This window comes from Cardiocondyla obscurior, linkage group LG06 (genome assembly GCF_019399895.1).
Source record: "Cardiocondyla obscurior isolate alpha-2009 linkage group LG06, Cobs3.1, whole genome shotgun sequence".
In the NCBI taxonomy this organism is placed as follows: domain Eukaryota; kingdom Metazoa; phylum Arthropoda; class Insecta; order Hymenoptera; family Formicidae; genus Cardiocondyla; species Cardiocondyla obscurior.
The window spans coordinates 512,898-534,096 of NC_091869.1; the positions used below are offsets into that span (position 1 = coordinate 512,898).

General features: G+C 37.2%; 1 protein-coding gene across 3 annotated transcripts in view; it reads right to left on the reverse strand.

Annotated features, from left to right (window-relative positions):
- Window positions 1-21,199, reverse strand: part of Gfrl (Glial cell line-derived neurotrophic family receptor-like) — a 223,754-nt gene that overhangs the window by 18,212 nt on the left and 184,343 nt on the right. The window contains exons 6-15 of one of the 3 annotated variants that reach the window (XM_070658458.1): window positions 17,888-18,787; window positions 16,463-16,642; window positions 8,963-9,065; window positions 8,732-8,884; window positions 6,391-6,528; window positions 3,906-4,114; window positions 1,871-2,143; window positions 1,186-1,250; window positions 605-809; window positions 82-227 (exon numbers count right to left, since the gene is read on the reverse strand). In XM_070658458.1, the coding sequence (XP_070514559.1) occupies window positions 82-227; window positions 605-809; window positions 1,186-1,250; window positions 1,871-2,143; window positions 3,906-4,114; window positions 6,391-6,528; window positions 8,732-8,884; window positions 8,963-9,065; window positions 16,463-16,642; window positions 17,888-18,787 (2,372 nt within the window). The remainder of the gene's footprint in view (window positions 1-81; window positions 228-604; window positions 810-1,185; window positions 1,251-1,870; window positions 2,144-3,905; window positions 4,115-6,390; window positions 6,529-8,731; window positions 8,885-8,962; window positions 9,066-16,462; window positions 16,643-17,887; window positions 18,788-21,199) is intronic. The other 2 variants (XM_070658459.1, XM_070658460.1) reach the window with 2 other exon arrangements.

Here is a 21,199-nt window from a genome sequence, read left to right on the forward strand (position 1 = left end):
ACCAAGGCGCGGACCATTTTCAAATGTCCAGCCAGCCGAGTGTTAATGATCAACCGGAACAGTGTAGTAGCGACACCTCACCTGATTATTGACCTGCTCCCTCATGAAATTGTCGAGAGACGACACCGCGTCCAGCACGGTCACATTGTGGTGCTGCTTCAATAAGGTCTCGTCTTTCTCGCTATACCCCAGGAACATGAAAACTCCGTGCGGTATATTATATGTGTCTGCGCAAATAACACAATGCTGGTATTATACGGCGAGAAGAGAAATCGTTTTCTGTCGGACTATTCGAACGCAATCGTACTTCACGTCCGTGGATAAGAAAGAAAAGGCAATAGGAAAATAAAAATAAAAATAAAAAAAAAAAGAAAGGGTTATTAAACATATTTTATAAAAAAAAAGTAAAGTGTTATTATGTATTTGCGTTAATTTTTGTTCAATTTTTATCAAAATAACTAGATAAATTTCCACTCGGACAGTATGCAAAAATGACATTTAATCGTGCTCGTTCGTGGAGAGTCCAATAAAAGTTCAAATAACGCTGTTTCAATAACAGGCTTTAATTTAATCTCATCAATTATAAAACTAGATGATTACTCACCAGGTGAAGGCCGCATACATATAAAGCCGCCGCTATAGCAAAGGCAAGGGCCACGGTGCGCCTGGTAGGCCGGCGCTTCGTGGTTGTAGAAAGCGAAATCCGTCTTACAGGGTGACGAATCGACGCAGATGGTGTTGCAAACGAGTTGTTCGCCCTCGCCACAGTGGCAGAGCTCCGAGCATTCGGGCTCGTCTTCGCGATAAAGCTACACAAACAGAAAACGCTTGAAATACGTTTAATCACCGTATATTAAAAAAAAAACTTTTTTTCCAAATTAATTAAAGATCTTTTTGTTTTTAAAATTAAAAGAATTCCTTATTAAATAAAAAGAGTTAGAGAGAAAAATATTGAGAAAAAAATGTCCACGATTTTTTAACTATTTTTAATGATACAGTTCGTTAGTGAACGTTAAATATACGATTTCCGCTGACACGGTCGTCCACCCTTTCCAGTTTGACGTCCGCGAAACCCTTCATTTTTTTTTTCCTCCTCGCGAGCGTCGGCTCTCGAGGGCGTCGGCGGTGAGCGTTTCGCGTCGCGACGGCGATCGCGAGAGGCTTGGAAAATTGCAAGCAACTCACCCTTTTGCCCTTGCCTTCCCTTATGTATTGCTGACTATGTCTCGGCCTTTGAACCACGCAGAAACCTACAAAGAGAGTGACGTGAGAAGCTGTCGTTTTCGCCAGTTTATTTCCCCAGTCCTTTATCAACCTCTTGTTCTTATGTATCTTACCCGGAGGCGATCTATCTAATTTGCTTCCTGATGCGGAAGACGAAAGAGATTAAAAATTCTTTCTTTTTCTTAAGTTACCGGTGCGCGGAATGTTGTTTATGAAAAAGAGACGTTGTCTGTTTAAATTAAAAAATACGAACGTACAAAATGTATAGACATCATAATTGAAAAATAAATATCTTGGAATCTGCAGTTATACAAATCATCTAAAAAACAATATCGAAATTAACGAATAGAAACGTAATAGAAAAAAAAATAAAAAATAAAAAAAAACATAAATATATCCAAATTAATTTGACTTTAGATAAAATTACCGTTTCAATTAAATCTAAGAAAAATTAACATTTATCACAAGATGATTTCCAGATTTAATTTATAAAAATAGTTAATTTGTTCCAAGCCTTAGGTGTAATATTTTTCAAAAATCCCGAAGGTAATTAAATTTCACAGCAGATCACACCCGATGCGAAATAATCGGATCGATCGTTGTATAGGAAAATGATAATCATTAAATGCGTTTCGTTTCCACTTACGTGGTGTCGGAGTGGTGGTTGTGGTGGTGCTCGGAGTAGTGCTTATAGTGGTGGTTGTGATTTCCCAAGTTTCCGTGGGTTCGGTGGTCGGCCACCTCGTCACTTCCGGTATTTGATTATCTTCCACTTGTTCGACCGCGGTGGTCGCCGTCGTGCTTGCCGGTGACCTCGTCGTTGACGCGACGGCCGCCGTCGTTATCGTTGTCTTCACTGTCGTCGTTCGCGATAGATGATGGTGTTTCCTGCGCGCGTGATAGTCCTTCTGCGACTCCACTGTAATCATCGATAACGTGCTCGAAACGAATAGCGGAGATCTGTCTCAGATTCTGTGCGCTTAGAACGCTTCGCGGTGAAACGCAGACTGGGCGTACGATTCGATTTAAATATCAAGTAGCTAATTTTGTCGTATTTATTATTTCACGCCACTTCGGGCGGAACCTCGTGGGAATATCCAGGCGACGAGCTACTCGCGGTTCTGCATACGTCCCGGAATTTCCCGTGTTGGAACGCGCGCTTTCACTTTCCGTCATAACTCGTAACGTTTCACGCGGACAATAATAAGCGCGAAAAACCGCCGGCTCGAATCGGTATCGTCGCTCCGGAGTAACTTCGGCTTGATACTTTCTCCCTTACTCGCACACCGCGCGCCAAGAAGCAGACGTGCGGCCGCAAATAACAACCGCTAAGCAATATAAAGTGCCGAACGGAGAGCCTGTAAAATTGCAGTTGAATGTACACGTGTAGTCATCCGACGCGGAAGTATGAAAGTATCGGGAAAGTCGCCCGGTCCCGTATCGCCGGTGCCGCAGCTGCTGCGAAATATTTCAGCTACCGAGGGGCTCCGGGGTGATTACACTTTCAAGGGGCACTGCACGCCTCCCTCTCACGGGACGCGTATAGCAATAATAGGGAACGTAAGATGCGCGTAATAATATTTTACGAGCTGCAGTGGCAAACCTGCAACTTTTATTTCCGCGAAATAGATTATATTTATCAACATTTTTAAATGAGCCATAAAAAACAAAAAGAAAAAAAAAGGCAAAGACTTCTGTGTTCCGTCATTTTTTTCCATTTCCCTTATATTTTTTAATTAGCGAACCGTGTTCGTCTGTGTCATCTGCGCAACAATATCTTACGAATTTGATTATTACATATTTCATAAAATTATTAATAAATAGAAAATTGAATATTATAAATTCTAAAGAATTAATTATGTAGTTTTCTGTACTTGGAGCAGTATAAAGAAATTGAATACATCGAAAGAAAAGACAAGATTTGCGGTATGACGATGTTAATCGTCGATTACAGACGATCTACGGAGTTACATAGCGATGCCACGCGCAGAATTGCAATTACACCGGTCGAACAAACGACACAGGTTGGTTCTTATCGATCCCTCTTGACCCCGTCGAGTTGTAAAGCATAGCAAATGCAATGGACTGCATTCAGTCGGTAGATAAGTCATTTAGATACGAAGAAACTGCATCTCCTACTGTGTTTTAGAAGTGCATTATGTCGAGCGCATCGGCAAAGCTTTACGGAGTCTTGTCTGTCCCTTGCTAATTATTTTTAACTTATTATTGAATATTTTATTAATTCAAAATTGTAATTAATGGCAAAAGTTAAAACTATGTTAAAACTTGGTCAAAATTTTTTTTCTTTCTTTTTTGCAAATGTATGAAATAAACATTTGCGAAGATTGGTCAAGTATTGAAATAATATATCATCGGTCTGTTATTAATTAACATTCTAATAACAGACAGTACAGTTTGCGATTATTTTTGTTCGATCCGGATTCGATATTGATTTTGAAATTATCGAAAAACAACTCTTTCAAAATATATCTGCTATTTTTAAAATAGGGCCATTGATTTAAAGTAATTTGAAAAACAATTACGTCTCTCAAATACATTATTTATTTTACCTAAAAAAAACATATAATGAACTTGCTAAGGTTCACCCCCTTAATTTAAATTATTGCCATTATTACGAATTTCTAACGTAGATAATAAATATTGCAAAATGTTCCACTTACCTACGCAAGGATTCACCCAGAGCAGTCGCTGCCAACCGAGACACCCGAGAAGCTGCTGATTGATCTCGGTGCCCTTACAAGCACAATTGGTATGAAGTTCCGTGCCCAGGATACCCAGTATCGCTTTTCTACATTCCGAGGTAGGTCCGGCACATTTCTTTGTCACGCTGTCGACTGCACAACTCTGTTCGTAATATTCTAGCCTAAGTCTGAAAAAAATAAAATACCAAAACATTATTTTTAATTATTTGAAAATTAATAACATAATATAGTTAATTTTTGATATTTATGAAAATTACCCATATTCGTTTGTTAATTACATTAATTAAAAAATTGAATTCGTGTTAAATGCTAAAAAGTAAACCAATTCGTTTTTTTAATCGGTAAATATATCAGAAAAATTAATGTTTACGTTAATAAAATATAGAACGCTCTGTTAGAATGTCAATAATCAATTATAAGTATAAATGACGCTTTGACAAATTATCATACGTGAAATTGACTTAATTGACAAATTGACTGATTTTCAAGGCAAATAATTACGGTAACATAAAAAAAAACTTATTATTCTATTAAAGCTAATTGTATATCTATGTATATAATATGTATAATTTAAAAACCTGGATCTAATAAAAATTTTAAAAAAATCTAATATAGAAGTTTAAATATTATTTATCTTTAATTTATGATTAATTGATTACGATTTGTAACATAACGTAATAAATCTGTTAATTGCGAGTTTGGCGCTTCATTTACAAAACAATTGTCACAATGAAGAATGAATAGACGTACTTCAAGCTATCATTACAGAAAGCAATTAAATAAATGCAATGGAGATTCTTCGTAGCGCGGGAACGCATTCTGACTCACAAAAAGCGCATCTATGCCAGGCAGCAATTGCTCGTTTTCGTGTCGCCTGTAGATACTTCTAAATGGCAAAATTAAAAATGGATTCATTCGCCCTCGGCGATAAATCAATTAAAACGCTGAATCGAACCGTGCATATATACGTGCGTGCCTGCATGCGTGCACGCATGTTCTAATTTAATCGATCAGCGAGGCGCGTGCACACGTTCCATCGCTCACGCGATTGCACCTCCTATTCGTTCAGTTTAATCCCCCGCGATCCGCGCTGCTTTTTTAAATGTGTTTATTAACATAAAGTGCATTTTTATTTTTCTACGCGGTATTTTAATTTTCACACTTTTACGCTCAATGATTTCTCGTTAACATAATTAGGATTATGACATCAAATAACGTATGAAAATTATATATATATTAGAATATGAGATGTGTATTATATACTTTATTAATTCTTTAAGATTTTGAATATCTCGAATTTAATTCTTTTATTAAATATTTTAAAATTGCTTATCTTAATCAATTGTTAAAATAGCTTAATAATTTAACTGCTATTTAAATGTCGCAATTAGCTTTCAAATAATTTAATCTTTAACATATCAATTTCTTACATTAGTGTCATATTATATACCATTTTAATTTTATTTCTTTTTATTAATATTAATATACTATATTTAGTAAAATTTAATAAATGAAATTTTCATAATTTCGCATATGCATGAAACATATATAATTAAATTAAACTGTCAAATTGCAATGTCGTTTTTCTCTGCGTGAGAAGTTATTGTACTAGTAAATCCAATTACACTACATGAAACAATGTCTCTATATCCGTATCCCCGCAATTCGTTGCGAGGACATTTCTTTCTGGCGAGCGAAGGCCGCCGTGCGAGACGGAACGGGAACAAAATTGACACGTAAATAATAATGTCCAATTAGAACGACGCAATCTTATCTCACTGAGTAAACCAGAGAGGCACCCGATTAAACACCGCAAACACGTCGTCCCTTATTTTTTTTTTTTTTCTCGCAGTTTCGCCGGAACTTTTTCAATTTTAAAGTTAAATCGCGATTCAACAAGATTTATACGCGCGCTAATGCAATATTTCCTTAGTCAAGAGAACGTCCGTCCAGGCTGCAGGACCAGTGCAACTATGAGGGATAAAACGATACGTCCTTCACCTTCCGGATTTAGCGGCACTGTACACGAGTGTCGCTTTAAATGAATCTGCTTAATGAATTTGCTGAGAATACCAGTTTATCTTATTTCTCAGATTTTTCTATCGTTTCATATTCAGTAGGTTCTTTGTTAAAACAAAATTAAAGAGCAAATGCTAAAAATTGCTAGAGAAAAAAAATTTTTTCACTTTGCAATCGTATACAATTACGGCTTAAAAAACACGGAATTAATTTGTTCATCGATCAATATTCGTAACAATTTGTTCCTGTAAACGCGTACCTTCATGCGTATTGTTCTCGCCCGTACCCGTTACTCGCACGCGGAGGTTTTCTTTTCACGCGGTTCACTCTACATTTCTACATTTGCGTACAATCCGTTGTGTACGAACAGTTCATGGAGAAACATGCAAATTTTCAAAAACGTGAATATGACGCACTGCCTCACCTGCAGCTCCTGTTCTCTTTGCAAGTGTCGGCCAGGCTATGACACGTTGGCATTTCGGCACCGTCTATGCGCTGCGCGCAAGTTGGATGCATTTTCTCTTGCGCCACTATGCACTCGTCTTTTTTGTTGTCCGTTTTCCTGCAACATGAGAAACATAGACGGGAATGTAATAAGAATTAGCAAATTACTGTTAAAGAAATTTTTTTTAACGCGTTACATATATAGTCTTTACGAAAGAAATACGCTAATGAAGTTGCGACTTTAACATAATCAAATAAAGAGACAAAAAATATTACATTTGATTTTAATTTAATTTGCGATCAATTATCTGCGTTACAATACGATATCAAAACAGTTGAAAATGTAGTTAAAAATGATTTACGTGGTGCGTAATATTCGTTCGTGCATTGAACAGACGCGTATTTTATTTGGTCGTGTTTTCTTTATTCGGTTACTCAGTTCTTATTCCGAAATGGATAAAAAAACGATTCCATGGAAAGGATTGCCACGAGGATTCGTGGGATAAAAATAAGACGCGAGGCAAGAGCGCAAAGTTTCCACATTGTTTCGCGACCAAAAGCCACTTAAAAGTTAAAGGAGTCTCGTTAAAAAATACGAGGCTCTCGCTCGAAAGGAATATTAGAATTGCTTCGAGGATTTTGTCATTGCAAAATCTTACTTCGTTTTTTCTCGCTTGATACTTATTCGAAAAAAATTTACATATACAACGTCTGTTTTATCTCTTTTAAAATAATTCAGAGCATAAAATATTTTTACGGAAAAGTTCGCGGTTATTATAAATTTCGTCACTACCTTACTCACTAATTTCGGGATTATACTAAAGTCTTTAATTACTCTTACGCTAAAGTTTTCTATCGCATAATTATTTAAAACCGCTTTCGCGATCTTGAAGCGTTAATAAAATCGGTAAAAAATTGATTAATATAATAAAATAAAATTCTCAATTCTTATGCAAGAGTAATAAAATATGACAAAAATACTTTGTCTTTTTTTTTAGTAAAATATTGATTGCAAAGGGAATCGTGACTTATAAGTTATTTCAATTTCAAAGTATCAAAATTTCATAATTCTCCAAAAGAACAATCGATTGCAATCATGCATTTCTCTCTATTCTTTATTCATCTCTGCAATTCCTCATTGTGCCTATTATTACCTTTATCCAAGTTCAGCTAGATGCATGACGCGCGGATGCATCGAGAATATGATCTGGCATTTCTGTCAGTTAAACGCGTTTTCTTTTTTAGCGCACTGTTCGGTTCGACTGCGCGTAGCCGGATGCAGTGTAACGCGCGCTACTCGGCATATGCATAGCGGGGCCGCGCATTGTTTCACGTAGCGATCCGAAGCTCCGGTTTCAATTGCACGATACGCCGGATTTTGAAAGAAAAAAAAATTTTCGCCGACACGTACGCGCGCGCGTAATTAGAATGTGAGTTAACAACTCGGGTTCTTCGATTAATTCCAAATTAATTTACGACTGCGTCGACAGTTGATTCGTCATTTCGCGCTCGCAGCTGCGCTATTCTCGGTACAATAATCCGTTATTAATTCACGTTACGTTGTGCATTGTGCCGCGACACAGTCGCTTGCGCAGCACCCCGCGTTAATATTTTAGCGTGACTTTCTCACGACAATAGACGGCCAATTAAACATTCAGCGCCGACAGAACATAACCGAAAAGAGCAATCGCTTTAACGTAGTTATGTCAATAGAAAATCTTTCTGCTAGAAAAAAAAAGAACGTTAGCGAACGACACGAAACATGCGATAAATTTTTTAAACAATAAAATATATATTGCGACAATATATGACAGTCATAGAAAGGAATATAAAAAGATCGAATGAGTCGCTTAAAAAGGAGGAAAAAAAATGTAAAAATGTGTGCAAACCATGCAGCAAATCTCCAAATATGAGAAATAAAATGATATAAAATAATAAGGGAGTTAACCGTTTGGCTACGATGTACCATTATAGTTCCGTTAGCTTGTTCTTTAAAACGAAAACACCACTATAATAGTTTCTCTATAACGTATTAGTTTATGTTTAATGTAAACTGCACTATAATAGTTTCCCTCTAACTGGTCTTTTGAAATAAAATGCCACTACTGCAGCTCTTTTCAATGCCTTGATATTTCGAAAGGACCTCAATTAATCTGCATTTGTTTTATCAAAAGTACATTCATGTTTAAATTTAGCGATTGAGCTGTACGTGTGGACAGCGATACAATTTCGCGTTTAGCCGTAGCTAAAGGACTAAAGAAAAAAGTAAAAAAAAAATAAAAAAAATAAAAAAAAGAGAGACAGCTGTTTATTTGATTAACCTGCAGAGGCAGAAGGCAATTTCCACGGAATGCTTGTGATTGGCGGTCTTGTAGAAATGCTGCAGCGCTTCCATGCACTCGTTCCTCGCGCACGTCGTCAAGTCGCAGTAATTCAGTACGGGCTCCAGTAGATTCTTGCATTCCGGATCGTTTCTAAGCAAACAGAAAACCGTGTTCCGTGTATAGGCGGATCAATCTCTTGTTACTGCAACGCAAATTTATGAAACTTACTTGCAAGACGTGTAAGCATGATGGCACGTGCTGGACAGAATCAGTTTCGGTGGTTGGGTCTTGTCGATGTCCAACACGGAGGACGGCGATTCCACGCCCGCTTCTGTGAAACAAGCACGTGTCAGCGGACGGAAAATGCTGATCCCATCGTTTGCAATTAAGGATAAGCCAGGGATTAACCGTAATCTTCTTGCGTGTAAAAGTTTTGTATAATTTGTATACTTAACCCCTTGGGTTTGTGCCAGAATCGAGAGACCATAAACCATATTCTCTTATTTTAAGATGGACGGTATATTTTTAACTTATTGCGTTTATTTTAAAATAATTTTCGATTTCAAAATTTTGTTCAAAATTATATTACATTATTCATATTTCTATATATTACGTTGTACTATATTATCTTTTTATCTTTTACCTACATATATGTGTAGAACGTACCGTTGCGGAATCTAATTCATCTCGGCTCATAACGGCGAATTAAGTTTAATGTCTTACTTTAAATTTATATTGATTAGCTATGCGTATAAAAATAACGACGTAAAATGTTCATTATGACCGACGAAACTTTTCCAATTAGCGCCGTGTAATGCAATTGTATATCAGACGCGCCCGCATTTGATAAATTGTGAAAAGCATCATTTATCACGAATATATCTACTGTTTTACGTGTGACGTTGAAGGTACCTCCAGCACAAATTGAAACGCGAGCTTTCCACTATCGATTGTGGCATCGAGCGACATGTGCAACGCTCTTTCTCGAAAGAGATCGGCATCGGCACGGTTAAATATGGAAGCTCGAGTTCCATCTGTTCCTATCCGTAATGCACTGTTTACTCAGTCACCGGGGAGACCCACTTTTCTCGCCGGTGCGCGCAAATAAATGATAAATCATCAGCGTCGCTGAGGGCGTCGATGTACTGAAGGAAACGATCCTTATCGTTTCCTTCATTTCCAGCTCCATAAGAATTATGAGTCCAAATCGGGACAAACGGGTAATTCTTCTTCATTATTTTAAATGCATCGTTATTAAATCCCGAACTTTGAAATAAACTGGCTTAAAAATTCTAATACGCACATCGAGTTTTTTATATTTATATCGATTTTAAACGGTTACTAATTTTTTTTTTTTTTTTTAATGCGGAAGTTCCAAGACGTAATAAATAAGCTCCCGCGAATTATTTTCGCGGAATGAAGAATGAGCCATCGTCGGAATCTCTGTTAGAAATTTTTGGCCTCGTAACAGATTCGAATTCGACAAGCGACCGTTCGAGGAATGGGTATCTATCCAATGACGAATGATCGCCATCATTAACCGACATCCTCTCTTCGATTGATGGACTCCAGCGACGAGGTTAACGATCGCAGAGGGGGTGCCCGTGAATATCGGGAAGGGAGAACGAAACTACCTTTTCGACACGAAGGAGAAAAAAGGGTCTAGGATTCCCCATGAGAAGAAGATTTCCCGCCCCGCCAGATGACTGGCCATAAGTCAACCACCATGAAGAGCGTGGCTTCGACGCACTTTATTAAGATAAACGAGCGGCCCCTAACTCCCCCTGCATCCCTTTGGACGCCTTAATCGCATCCCTCGTTTATGGGTTATCTGTATGTGTGTCTTTGTTTAAATGTAAAAAATAAAAAGATTTAATGCCGACTGTTTGAAGTTTTAATGGAGGTGCATAAATGAAAGACGATAAAAATTTATCAAAAAATTAACTTAATAAGAATTAAAGAAAAGAAGAAGAGAGAAAGAGAGAGAGAGAGAGAAAAAAAAAAAGAGAGTTTAATGTTAACCATGAATATCTACAGAATCGAAGCGATTTTAAAAATTGTCAGAACGTAAATCGAAACGCACTTTAAGCATTTCCGATAGAATATCGATATCGCGAATTTCGAATCCGATCGGTGTATAGCAGGTAGAAGAACAAGGGCAATTTCGAACGGCAGTAATTGGAACTCATGTCGCACCGGCTTTCCGAGATCGATGTTGAGCTCGCCTTCGTGCCGCGAGATATATCGTGGCTCTTCGGTCAGGTGAAGACCTTTTTGGTGACACAGGTGCGCGAATGCAGAAACTCGCTTGGCGAGTCGTTAGACTCTCGAACCAACGAGATCATTTGCTCATGGAAAATGGAAAACGGCTAAAACGCCACGAGTGAAACACGTGCTTAATCTATGTACAGCACTAATGTTAAAGATATCGAATACAGAGCTCTTTTTCTCATTTCTCTTGTGAGCGAGATAATCTGATGTAAACGATTTTTTGATATAAACCGTGGTGCATGAATTATGTAAAGAAAGTCAATATTTTGTAAACTGATTTTTAATACTATTTTAATGTTTAACGTTTTGAAAATAATACTTTTGCCCATAGAATATTAGAATAATATAATAAATTCTAACTAATGTGATTATATGTAACTTTTTTATAGTTGTATTATAAATAAAAAAATAAAATAATCTATATAGAGAGCAGTTAAGTAATGTAACTTTCACGGTTAATATTTAAGTAAAATAAAAATGTAAAAGAATTATAAAATAATTCACGATATGATTCATGCGCTCGTGTCAATTATTTTAAAACAAAGTGACTTACAAAAAGGATTCTTACAGCATCTACAAATTTGTTTCACTTTTATAACAGTTTGTAAAATCATGCACAAGCTTTGCCATCAGTTAAATACGTCATACGGTAATGTAGGACGATGAAAAGTGGCAGGAGCTGTCAGGACAGCTCAAACCTCAGTAAAACTCCAGATTCCGAGCTTGTACCTGGCTCCGTATCTCTTTCATTAAATTTCGTCTATTAATTCTACTATTAAGTCTACTAATTCCAGAAAATAACCGAAATTCGCGAATACGTCTTGTGAGTTCACGGACGTGATTTTTGTCGTTGCGCATCGCAAAGTTGACGGGAATGCAAATCGCTAGTTAACAAAATTGCAAGTTCAACGTCGACGCGCACAGCTTGCCTGTCTGCGTTGCATATTCAGCGTGACGTTAAACCGGCGAAATATACCAGACTTTACGCAATACTAATGATTGAATGCGGCTCTTCGAAAAGGATCAAGATTCACGAAGTAATTCACTTTCTCGGCCGGATGCCAGATTCACGCGCGGGATCCAAAACCGGTAATTCTCATTCGCTATAGTTAATTCGTTTGCAAGCTTTCGATGTTGAGCCGGACGAAATCGGCTGAAATTTATAACACTGTAACAAACTCTGCGAATAAATTCGCCGAGCACGAAATTTGACTCGTTGTTATTCTTCGCGTTTTAACAAGTGATTCAACCATGTCGGCTGGTTGGAAAGCTCTTCATACGCGCTCAACGCCGGGTTAAATATTAAATATACGATGTAAAAATTAAATAAGATAAATTGCTGCCGAGATAAGTCATCTGTGAATATAATTTTAACAGATGGGATGACAAGAATAAAATGCCTGTAATCTTGATAAAACTATGGTTATTCTCAAAACGATTTTTCGCGGAAGTAAGTTTTATATTCGTTACTAGATGTTTCACTTAGCTAATGCTAGAGTGTATTGCAAAAAATTTATTTAAGCGATTAAACACGATTTTATTTTAATTTATGTAATATTTGTAATTTTCTGACTTTATTAATTTAATTAATTCTGTTATTAATTTCTATATAAATACTGATCTATTTTATAAAAAGATTCCAGCAAATTATATTTGCGTTAAAAAAAAGTACATAAAACAAGATCTTAATTTCCAATGTACAGACTGATACAGAACGTGTAGTTAGATATGTGTTCGTATTTCTATCTCCTAGTTCTCTATTTTTCGAAATTTTTAGCTAGTTTCATAAAATTTACAAGTAAAAAAATTTATAAAATTAATTGTCGTAAAACAATAGCTCCGTGTAATTAATTAAACAAAAAGAGAAACACTCTATAATAGAAGATCAAATAAAAGTTTCAATTTTGCAAAAACGACTAACTGAGCTATTTTGATATGTAAAGTAAAAGGAAAAGAAAGAGTAATACACGATCCATCAAACGTGACAACTGATGAGCGAGCCACGTGCTAATTAATCATTAGCCCGGTATCGTAGAACGGTCTCTCGATTTTATCCGCTATTTATATATATTTCAAACCGCAATGAATATCCGTAATTGATTGGCGAACCGAGTAATTAGCGCAGCTGTAATTGAGAGAAAATCGCGTTAAAGAAGCGCGCAAAGCGCTGAGCGGGCGGCGTTTCCCGATCGCAATTGCATTTCCCATATTTGACGTTAATTGGCCGCGCGGGCAATTAGTTACAGTAATAATTGTGGGGAAACAAGATCTACGTCGGTGCCAAAAACGCCGGCTAATCGCGGTGTTATTCATGATTAGCCATGGCGTATGAAGCGCGAGCAAAAAATCTTTTAGTTCTGTTGTATAATTTTTAATCAATTAAAGCAATCTACACGTTTTATTTGGCGTTTATCGTATCCTATCTTATGGCTTAACATAATTTATTATTAATTGAAACAATTCATCTACGTCACTCTCGTAGAATATTGTAACATTTGTTGTTGCGTGGAGAGACAATCACTGGATTAAATGTGAAACATTAGCGTTTTTACATTTAGTAAAATTTCAAATTTAATTTTAGCAAAATTTTATAAAGAAAAAATGTTATAATAAAAATATTATTAATGCAACAAATATTTATTTTACATAAATAAAAGGATAATCAAAAACTAATAAAAAATTAAATTCTTGTTTGAGTAACAATTAGAAAGTTACATTTGATAGCGTTTACATCTCAGTTAATTTATCAAAACGCTATAAAAAATAATATAAATGTTTCAATTAATTAAAGTATAAAAAATTAACCAGTCGTAAATCTTACTGATTAACTTTTTATTGTTGATTTTCTATTTAACTCTCAAATAAAACCGTGATTAAAGATCAAGAAATTTGCGATAGATTACATCGCGACGTTAATTAATCAATAAAAAACTAGTTAGTGCACAACTGATAAACAAAACGTTCACGACGTGCGATTGTTGGATACGGCTTTAATTACTGCTTGTTTTTCACAGTATTAATTGCCAGAGCAGAATTTCGATGAGTCAATCTGAATACGAATGCGTTCATATTTCTGGTATTCCTCTTTTTTTATTTAAAAAAAAAAATATTTTTTTTTAATTCACGTTTATCATTCCCTTGAGCGTTGCCGTATACATATAAACACGATAGCCACAAAATTGTTATTGGCAACGTCACTAAGTGAATATATTGTCTAATTATAACACACAAGCTAATGTCTTAATTCTTTCCAAGAAATATTCTCAATTTAGACTACTCCCAATGCCTATACGCGAAGAACAAAATTACCCGGAGGGTTTGCTCTGTTTCTCTCAATCAAAAACGCGCGAGATGCCGAGATGTGCGCACCTGCTCCGTCCAGGCGTGTTCTTCCCGAATTTAGGAAACGACGATCGATGTAAAACCGTCATGTAATATCGAATACGACGAAAACTTGGGCGAATCTTGGGCACGATGGCGGATTAAAGTTCCAAATCCGGCGGCTCGAGAAATAATATGCAGACGCGCAAGAGAGATACGAGTAGAGACAGGAAATGAGAGCAACCAGAGAGAGAGTTGAAATTAAATTAAACTTTCGCCGCGATAAATCTTACTCGTTGAAGTGATATCTTCGCGAGATATTACGCGAGAGATGCGATCGATCGTCCGCTCTTTCATCTCGCCGACGGAAAATCGCGATCGTCAAAATACCTCGAAGATTAATTTTTATTATTTGCCCGCTCTGTCATTTATCTTGATTAATAGCAAAATTATTAATTGTTGACATCACATTTTTACCTCTATATACGTATCTATTATATCAAATTTTTATATGATTTTTAAAAATAGTGACGTATTTTATATTTATACAATTTCCTCTATTTATTATGTTGCCATATAATTAAAAGTGTCACTATTTATATCTTTATATTATTTATAAAATATTCTGCACAGTTTCAATCTCGTTCACGTGGATTATGTAAATATGATTTTTTTATATAAACAGATAATAAAATTAGTAAAATGTTTTCTATTGGAGAGGTAAAAATGTGAAAAATCAGGTTTCGCGGGCTCGCGATATCAAGTGGAGCAATTTATTTATTTGACGTATAATAAACTTGCACGCGGAAATATATTTGTTGCACGGAAACTAATGAATTTCATTTCGCCGCGTTGCACCGGGTCGGCTCACTAGGAAGCATTTTTATTGTAATTGGTTATCACTATCCGATATATGGAAACAAACGTACCTTTTTTACCCTTCCAAAATGCGAAAAATTATTTTTAACGCGAGAAGATTTACCAGACCGCGATGTAATTAATATTTTCAGCGATATATTCCCATAAATTTTCAGAAATTTTTATTTTAACGCGTGTTATATGGTAAACTCTTTCTCCCAGTATCGTTTTTCTATCTACAATATAGAAACACATTTTCATCGAAAATGTTTATCGTATTACATTCATCTCTCGGATGATTAACAACCAATTTTTGGATCTTTCTCCTGTCCTGAAGAACATATAACTTTTTGTGTTTTAAATTCACTTATTTTTTAATGTATAAAAATATCAAAAAGAATAATCGGTAATTAATTTAAAAAAAATTATTTATAACCTATATAAGTTGTATATAAATCTTTTAATTTTTCTTGCAATAATTATATTTAAAACTAATCTTTTTTTTTTAAAGTTAACGTGATTATTGTAAAATAAAAGTAAAATTAATGTATGACTATAAATGAAACGTTATGTTTTCATCAAAATACATTGACGATTATTATGACACACGATCGTATGCACAAAAATAATGTTATATGCCCTTTATTTCTGATTTTTTCTCGCGCGAAACGCAACTACCTATCCGTCAACAAGATGCTGCCGCAGGTAGTTTGCGAGAAAATATGAATTTGCACGGGGCATTAAAACAAATGGAATTTTCTATAATGCACGCCAACAACGTCATTTCTGATACAACGTGCTGTCTGCGGTGGAAAAGATTATCTTCGTAGAAAAATTTATGGTTATACGTTCTATTACTTGCATTAATTGCGTACAATTTGTGCTAAAATATCGAGAAAAGAGGTAGATGGTCATTTCTGCCACTCACATATCACAACTCGTAAAATTCACGACAGTGATATGGAAAATGATTTTAATAATTTGACTGTTCTAAATATAAATGCACATTTAACAAATGAGCGTATTATAAATAACAAAAAAAAATGTTGCATATTTTTGTTTTTCAAATATAATAAAACATAGTATTTTATTGCAACGTTTTAATACTCAAGAATTATTTGATTAATTTATTTAAATATGAAATTGAATTGAATTAATAAGCATTTGTTTGCTGCGCAAAAGGGATACATTTAGAACAAGTAATAATTACGACGTTTACCATGAAGAAGCAATCCGTTTAATTAGAAATAAAAATTGTAATTGTGATTAAAAACTCACGTTCAAAATCATCCGTTTGGTTTCTTCTGTAATGAGTCCGATGATGATGACCACCCGGAAGGGGAATTGGCTTCATGTTGAGAAGCAGATCTCGATGTTTTGCATCGATCAATGGATTTTCCAGCTGCGATTCAATCACCTCAAAGCTGGTGGAATTATCCGGATGGGCGATGACCTTCACTGTAAATGACCAGGCGTAACAAGTTGTGCACAGCGGATACAACCACAAATCCATCCTCATAGAGAAGGAATTATAAAAAGAGTCTTTTCTCTATCTTATAAAGTGAAGACGGAAGGGAGATCGCGATTGTTAACGATTCCAGAAATCACCGTGAAATCGTTGTCATTCAAAATTACAGCTGTAGGCGCGAACTGCGAAATTGCATTCAGTTGTTAAAAAAGTTGCGAGAGCATATTCTATGATTAATCACCGAAAATATTTGGGTAGAAATTTTTATTACGTGGGTTGCAGCACTCCTTGCGAGAGGACTGAAAAATTAATATGACGGAATTGAGATTTTGTTCCCTTAGTTGCTATAATTATATTAAAACAAAGACGAAATAAATAATTAAACGCGACATTTTGATCCTTATCATAAGCGCATTCAGACAAATTGAATAAATTTTCTATCCTGTTAAATAAAAAAAAAAAAAATTAATGAGAAACATACTGCTAGTTGTATTTTTAATTCCAATTTATAATTAAACTCATACCTTTTGATTTATCACTAATTAAGAAGCATCATGTTATTGAATTTTTTAAAGAAAATTTAGTATAAATACTTCAAATGTATTATCTAAATTTCTTTGTGACAAAAATACCGAATAATATAAATAATTTTTAATTTGAACATTAAGTGTCTGTCATTCTATTTAAGAAACCAAAATTTGCTAATTTATTGGTATAATCGATTTATAGAAGACGACACATTTAAAATTATTTATAAGTACCTACATGATTAATTTACCTGTGCCATATTTTTTACATACATAATTCCTTTTGTAAATAAATTATTAAACAGAATACGTTGGACATGGATGGGTATCATACATATATATTGTTATATTTTTTACGTTTGTAATTATACAAACGAATCAATGAAAAATCTACTTTCTTTTTTAAAATTAAATCATTATTTTAAGTATTATTCTATACAATTGAAAATTAATTTCAACAGCGTCATCTCGATGGACTTAAACGATTGCTTTAATTTCTGTCGCCCGGATTTTTCTTTATTTCCAATATTTTTTTTTTATTTTCTCTGACGAGGTAAGATTTAAAATAAGTATATGCCCATCTCAATGGCCGGCGTACTCCCGCAAACCAAAAGCTTTTCGGACGTCTGACGCGTCTCTGAGAGAGACGTTCTTTAGCGACTTGATAAAGTGAGATCCGTTGAACGTGCCGGTGGGCCCGGTACGAACCTTGATCGTCGAAATCTTCGCGGAGATCGAAGAACCGATCGACGGGCGGCGCGGCTGGCCTTACTTCGAGGTCATCGAGGTCGTCGTCGGCGCGGTCGAAGATCGCGCGGTGCTCGTAGGTGGGCCTAGGCGCAAACTTTCTCGGGGCCGGCAGCCGGGGTAGTTCGGCATGGCCGAGCCCGTGGGCCCCCAACGGCTCGTCCAACACGGTAGGCGTGGGACGAGCAGTCGCCGGCGCGTACGAGCCCGCCGACGACGACGACAGCGTCGCGACGACGGACGGCGGTGCGGGTAGTGCGGGGTGCTGACGGTGATGGTGCTGGTGCTGTTGGTGGTGATGGTGCCGATGCTGGTGCGGGTGCGCGTCATGCTCGCTTTGGGGCTGCAGGTGCACTGTGCTGGAGGCGCGATCATGCTTGGACAACGAAGACGAAGAAGAAGAAGAAGAAGAAGAGGAGGAAGACGAAGAGGAGGAGGACGAGGAAGAAGACGAAGATCCATCCGTCGACCGATCCGGATGATCGAGGCCTGGCCGCGAGGTCGCCGCGCGGTCCTCGAACCGATTCACGTCGGTTTCGTACCGGTCCGAATCGGTCCGAGGATCGTACGCCTCGACGACGAGGACGGCTGGCCTGCCGGGCAGCTCCGGCGCTTCCTGGTGATGATGTCGATCGCCGTGACGGTGGTGGTGTTGGTAGCGGTCGCCGGGCTCTCGTATGTCGTACGTGCTGTCGGGATCGTAGTACGGCGGGGTGCGCGCGGTCCCGGGGAACAGAAAATAGGGGTACATACTGGTCGGCGGCAACCAGATCTCCTGGTAGTTCTCCTGCTGCGGGTCGAACGGGTACAGAGCCGAATCCGTGCCCGACAGGTCTACGGAGGTGGAGGAGGGCAGGACCTCTGTAACACAGAAGCAGAGCCGCGGACGAGAACGGGGTGAGTGAGGGTGCGCGTTCGCCATCGGTACGCAACGTGCGAGGTCTGCGTGCTGTTGTTGTGGGGTAAAGTGTCGTGATGGTGATAGTAGTGATGGTGATGGTAGTTGCGGTGCACGGGCATTAACGGAGGATCATCGTAGAGAGGAAACTTCGGCTCGATACAGCTGGCAGATAATATACCAGCTTCTGTTTGTGGAGATAAATAATCGCATGGATATCGAGTATTATCGATGTTCCGAGACATTAAACACGAGGATAAATGAGTGTAATTGTAGATGCAACGTTCCATGTTGTAAAATTAATTTAGTACGTTCGAATTAATAAATATTCTTCCAGTTTCCTGGCAATTTGATAAAAATTAAATTTTTATAGGAAGAACATCACGCAAAAACATATAAATTAAGTAAAAATGGATAAAATTGTGCAGGCAGCTTAAAAAAAATTAAATAATTTACATACATATTTCAATTAATTGTTTAACATATAAATCAATATTATACATTACGAAATCTGTGAATATTTTATTCCAATTGTCACTTAATAAAAAATTTATAACATTAAAATTTTATTAAGATAATACGAAAGATCTCACTTTTTAAAAATGTTATTTTCAATTATTTAATTAGCAAGTCGTGAGTTATTCCAAGCGCGTTATTAACGAGCGGCAAATATTTTTCAGAATGTCCTCACAAATGACGTCGAGGTTTTCTCGTTTCTCGCCGAGAGTGACGGTGCGATGCGAAATAAAAAGTCGGCAAGAAGACGAAGTTAAATGAACCGGCAGATAATCGAAATCGACAGGCGACCTGGCGTCTCTTCCTGAGAGGATTTTCGGGCTCCTTCGAGAATACTGTGAGACTTGAAACTCCGTCCAGAGCCGAAGGGATCCTCGTATTGAGGGTTACTGCACGCGAGAAATTATCCCGAAGCGACGCGCTGCTCGCCTAGCGTGATTTCGTTCTTAAGAGATTTTGGGATTTCCAAGAGGTTCGTCGCAAAAGACCGCGGGACGCCGATCAAGCAGGTTAACTCCGGTTCCGCGTCAATCGTTCGTAAACCAGGAACCCCGGATAAATTACTGCCTGCCGATTTCGTTTTTAATTGTATATTTTTCTTTCAACCGTCACGTTACAATTGTTACTTCAATTTTTTTAATTGCAAATTTAATAAAGTAAGAGTGCACACGTATAGTGTTTATTTTATTAAACCTCTTACAAAACATTGACCAGACTATTGGAATTAAATACTCGCAAATTTCAATATTTTATAATTTTAATTTCTAATAAAAAAAAATATAAATAAAAAATGAGATTTAAACAGAAAAACGAGTTTTGTGCTTGCAAGTATTTCCTTGGTACACTTACTAACAACGTTATTCTGTGAACAATTTATTGAAACACAGAAAATAAATATTAAAAAACTAACAAATTTCTTTTTTTTTTTTTTTTAATTAAATTTTATCGAACGTCAATCGTCGACTCGTTTCATTTGTTTAAATATTTAATTTCTCGTCGAAATAACTCTGATAACCATTCGACGTTTTCCGATAAATCGTTCAGCGACATTGAGGAACGAAGGAGAGTATAGTGAGTCGAGTATAGAGAGTAGACAGAGTCGTAGTAGGCGTTACACACACTAACAGACTACACATTTCAGAGAGAAAACAAGCCGTAAGTTATAGGCATGCGGGTGCCGATTCGTCGATTCCCCAGTACGGACTCTTGGCATGCAGAAATACGACATGCGGTGCACAATTCTTGGTGCGCTCCACCCCGCAGGATCGTCCAGGAAGCTCATCGCCGCCACCTTGGACTCGCGCTTCATCCGTCAAGTGTACGCGTTTCATATTTCACGGCGCAAGCAATCTCAACCGATCGCGACGTCGATTCGTCGCAGTGGATTTACGGCGACAAAGGGAAATTGCAGGTGTCGATGCGAAGCGATCGAATCCCGTCAGACGTTCTATCGTCGGTTCAACAGTACAAAGGATTGATAAATCGATACGCCCGCGAGTTGGCATCGAATTGGCCGTATCGAAAAAAGATTTTGAATACGAAGTTAAAACGAGAGACGAGTAATATTTAACCGAACCGTAATTAGCGTGCTTACGGCTTGATTGATTCGTACGTCGCGGAATAAGAAAAATAGTAGATCTAAAGATAATACGCTGCGTTACGTTTCGCGATGCAAGCCGGTCGATCGGTTAACGTTAAAATGGCAAAATCCGAGTAAAAATCGCAGGAGCGTGAATATAATGCAGCGATATTCCCGCGAGGCCGCTTCGTCTCGATAGCGTTCTCCATCTCGTCGATTTATCTCCGGGCGTTTGTCGGCGCAGCCCCGCGCGAGCGGTCGCCGCGGCGCGTCGAAATAT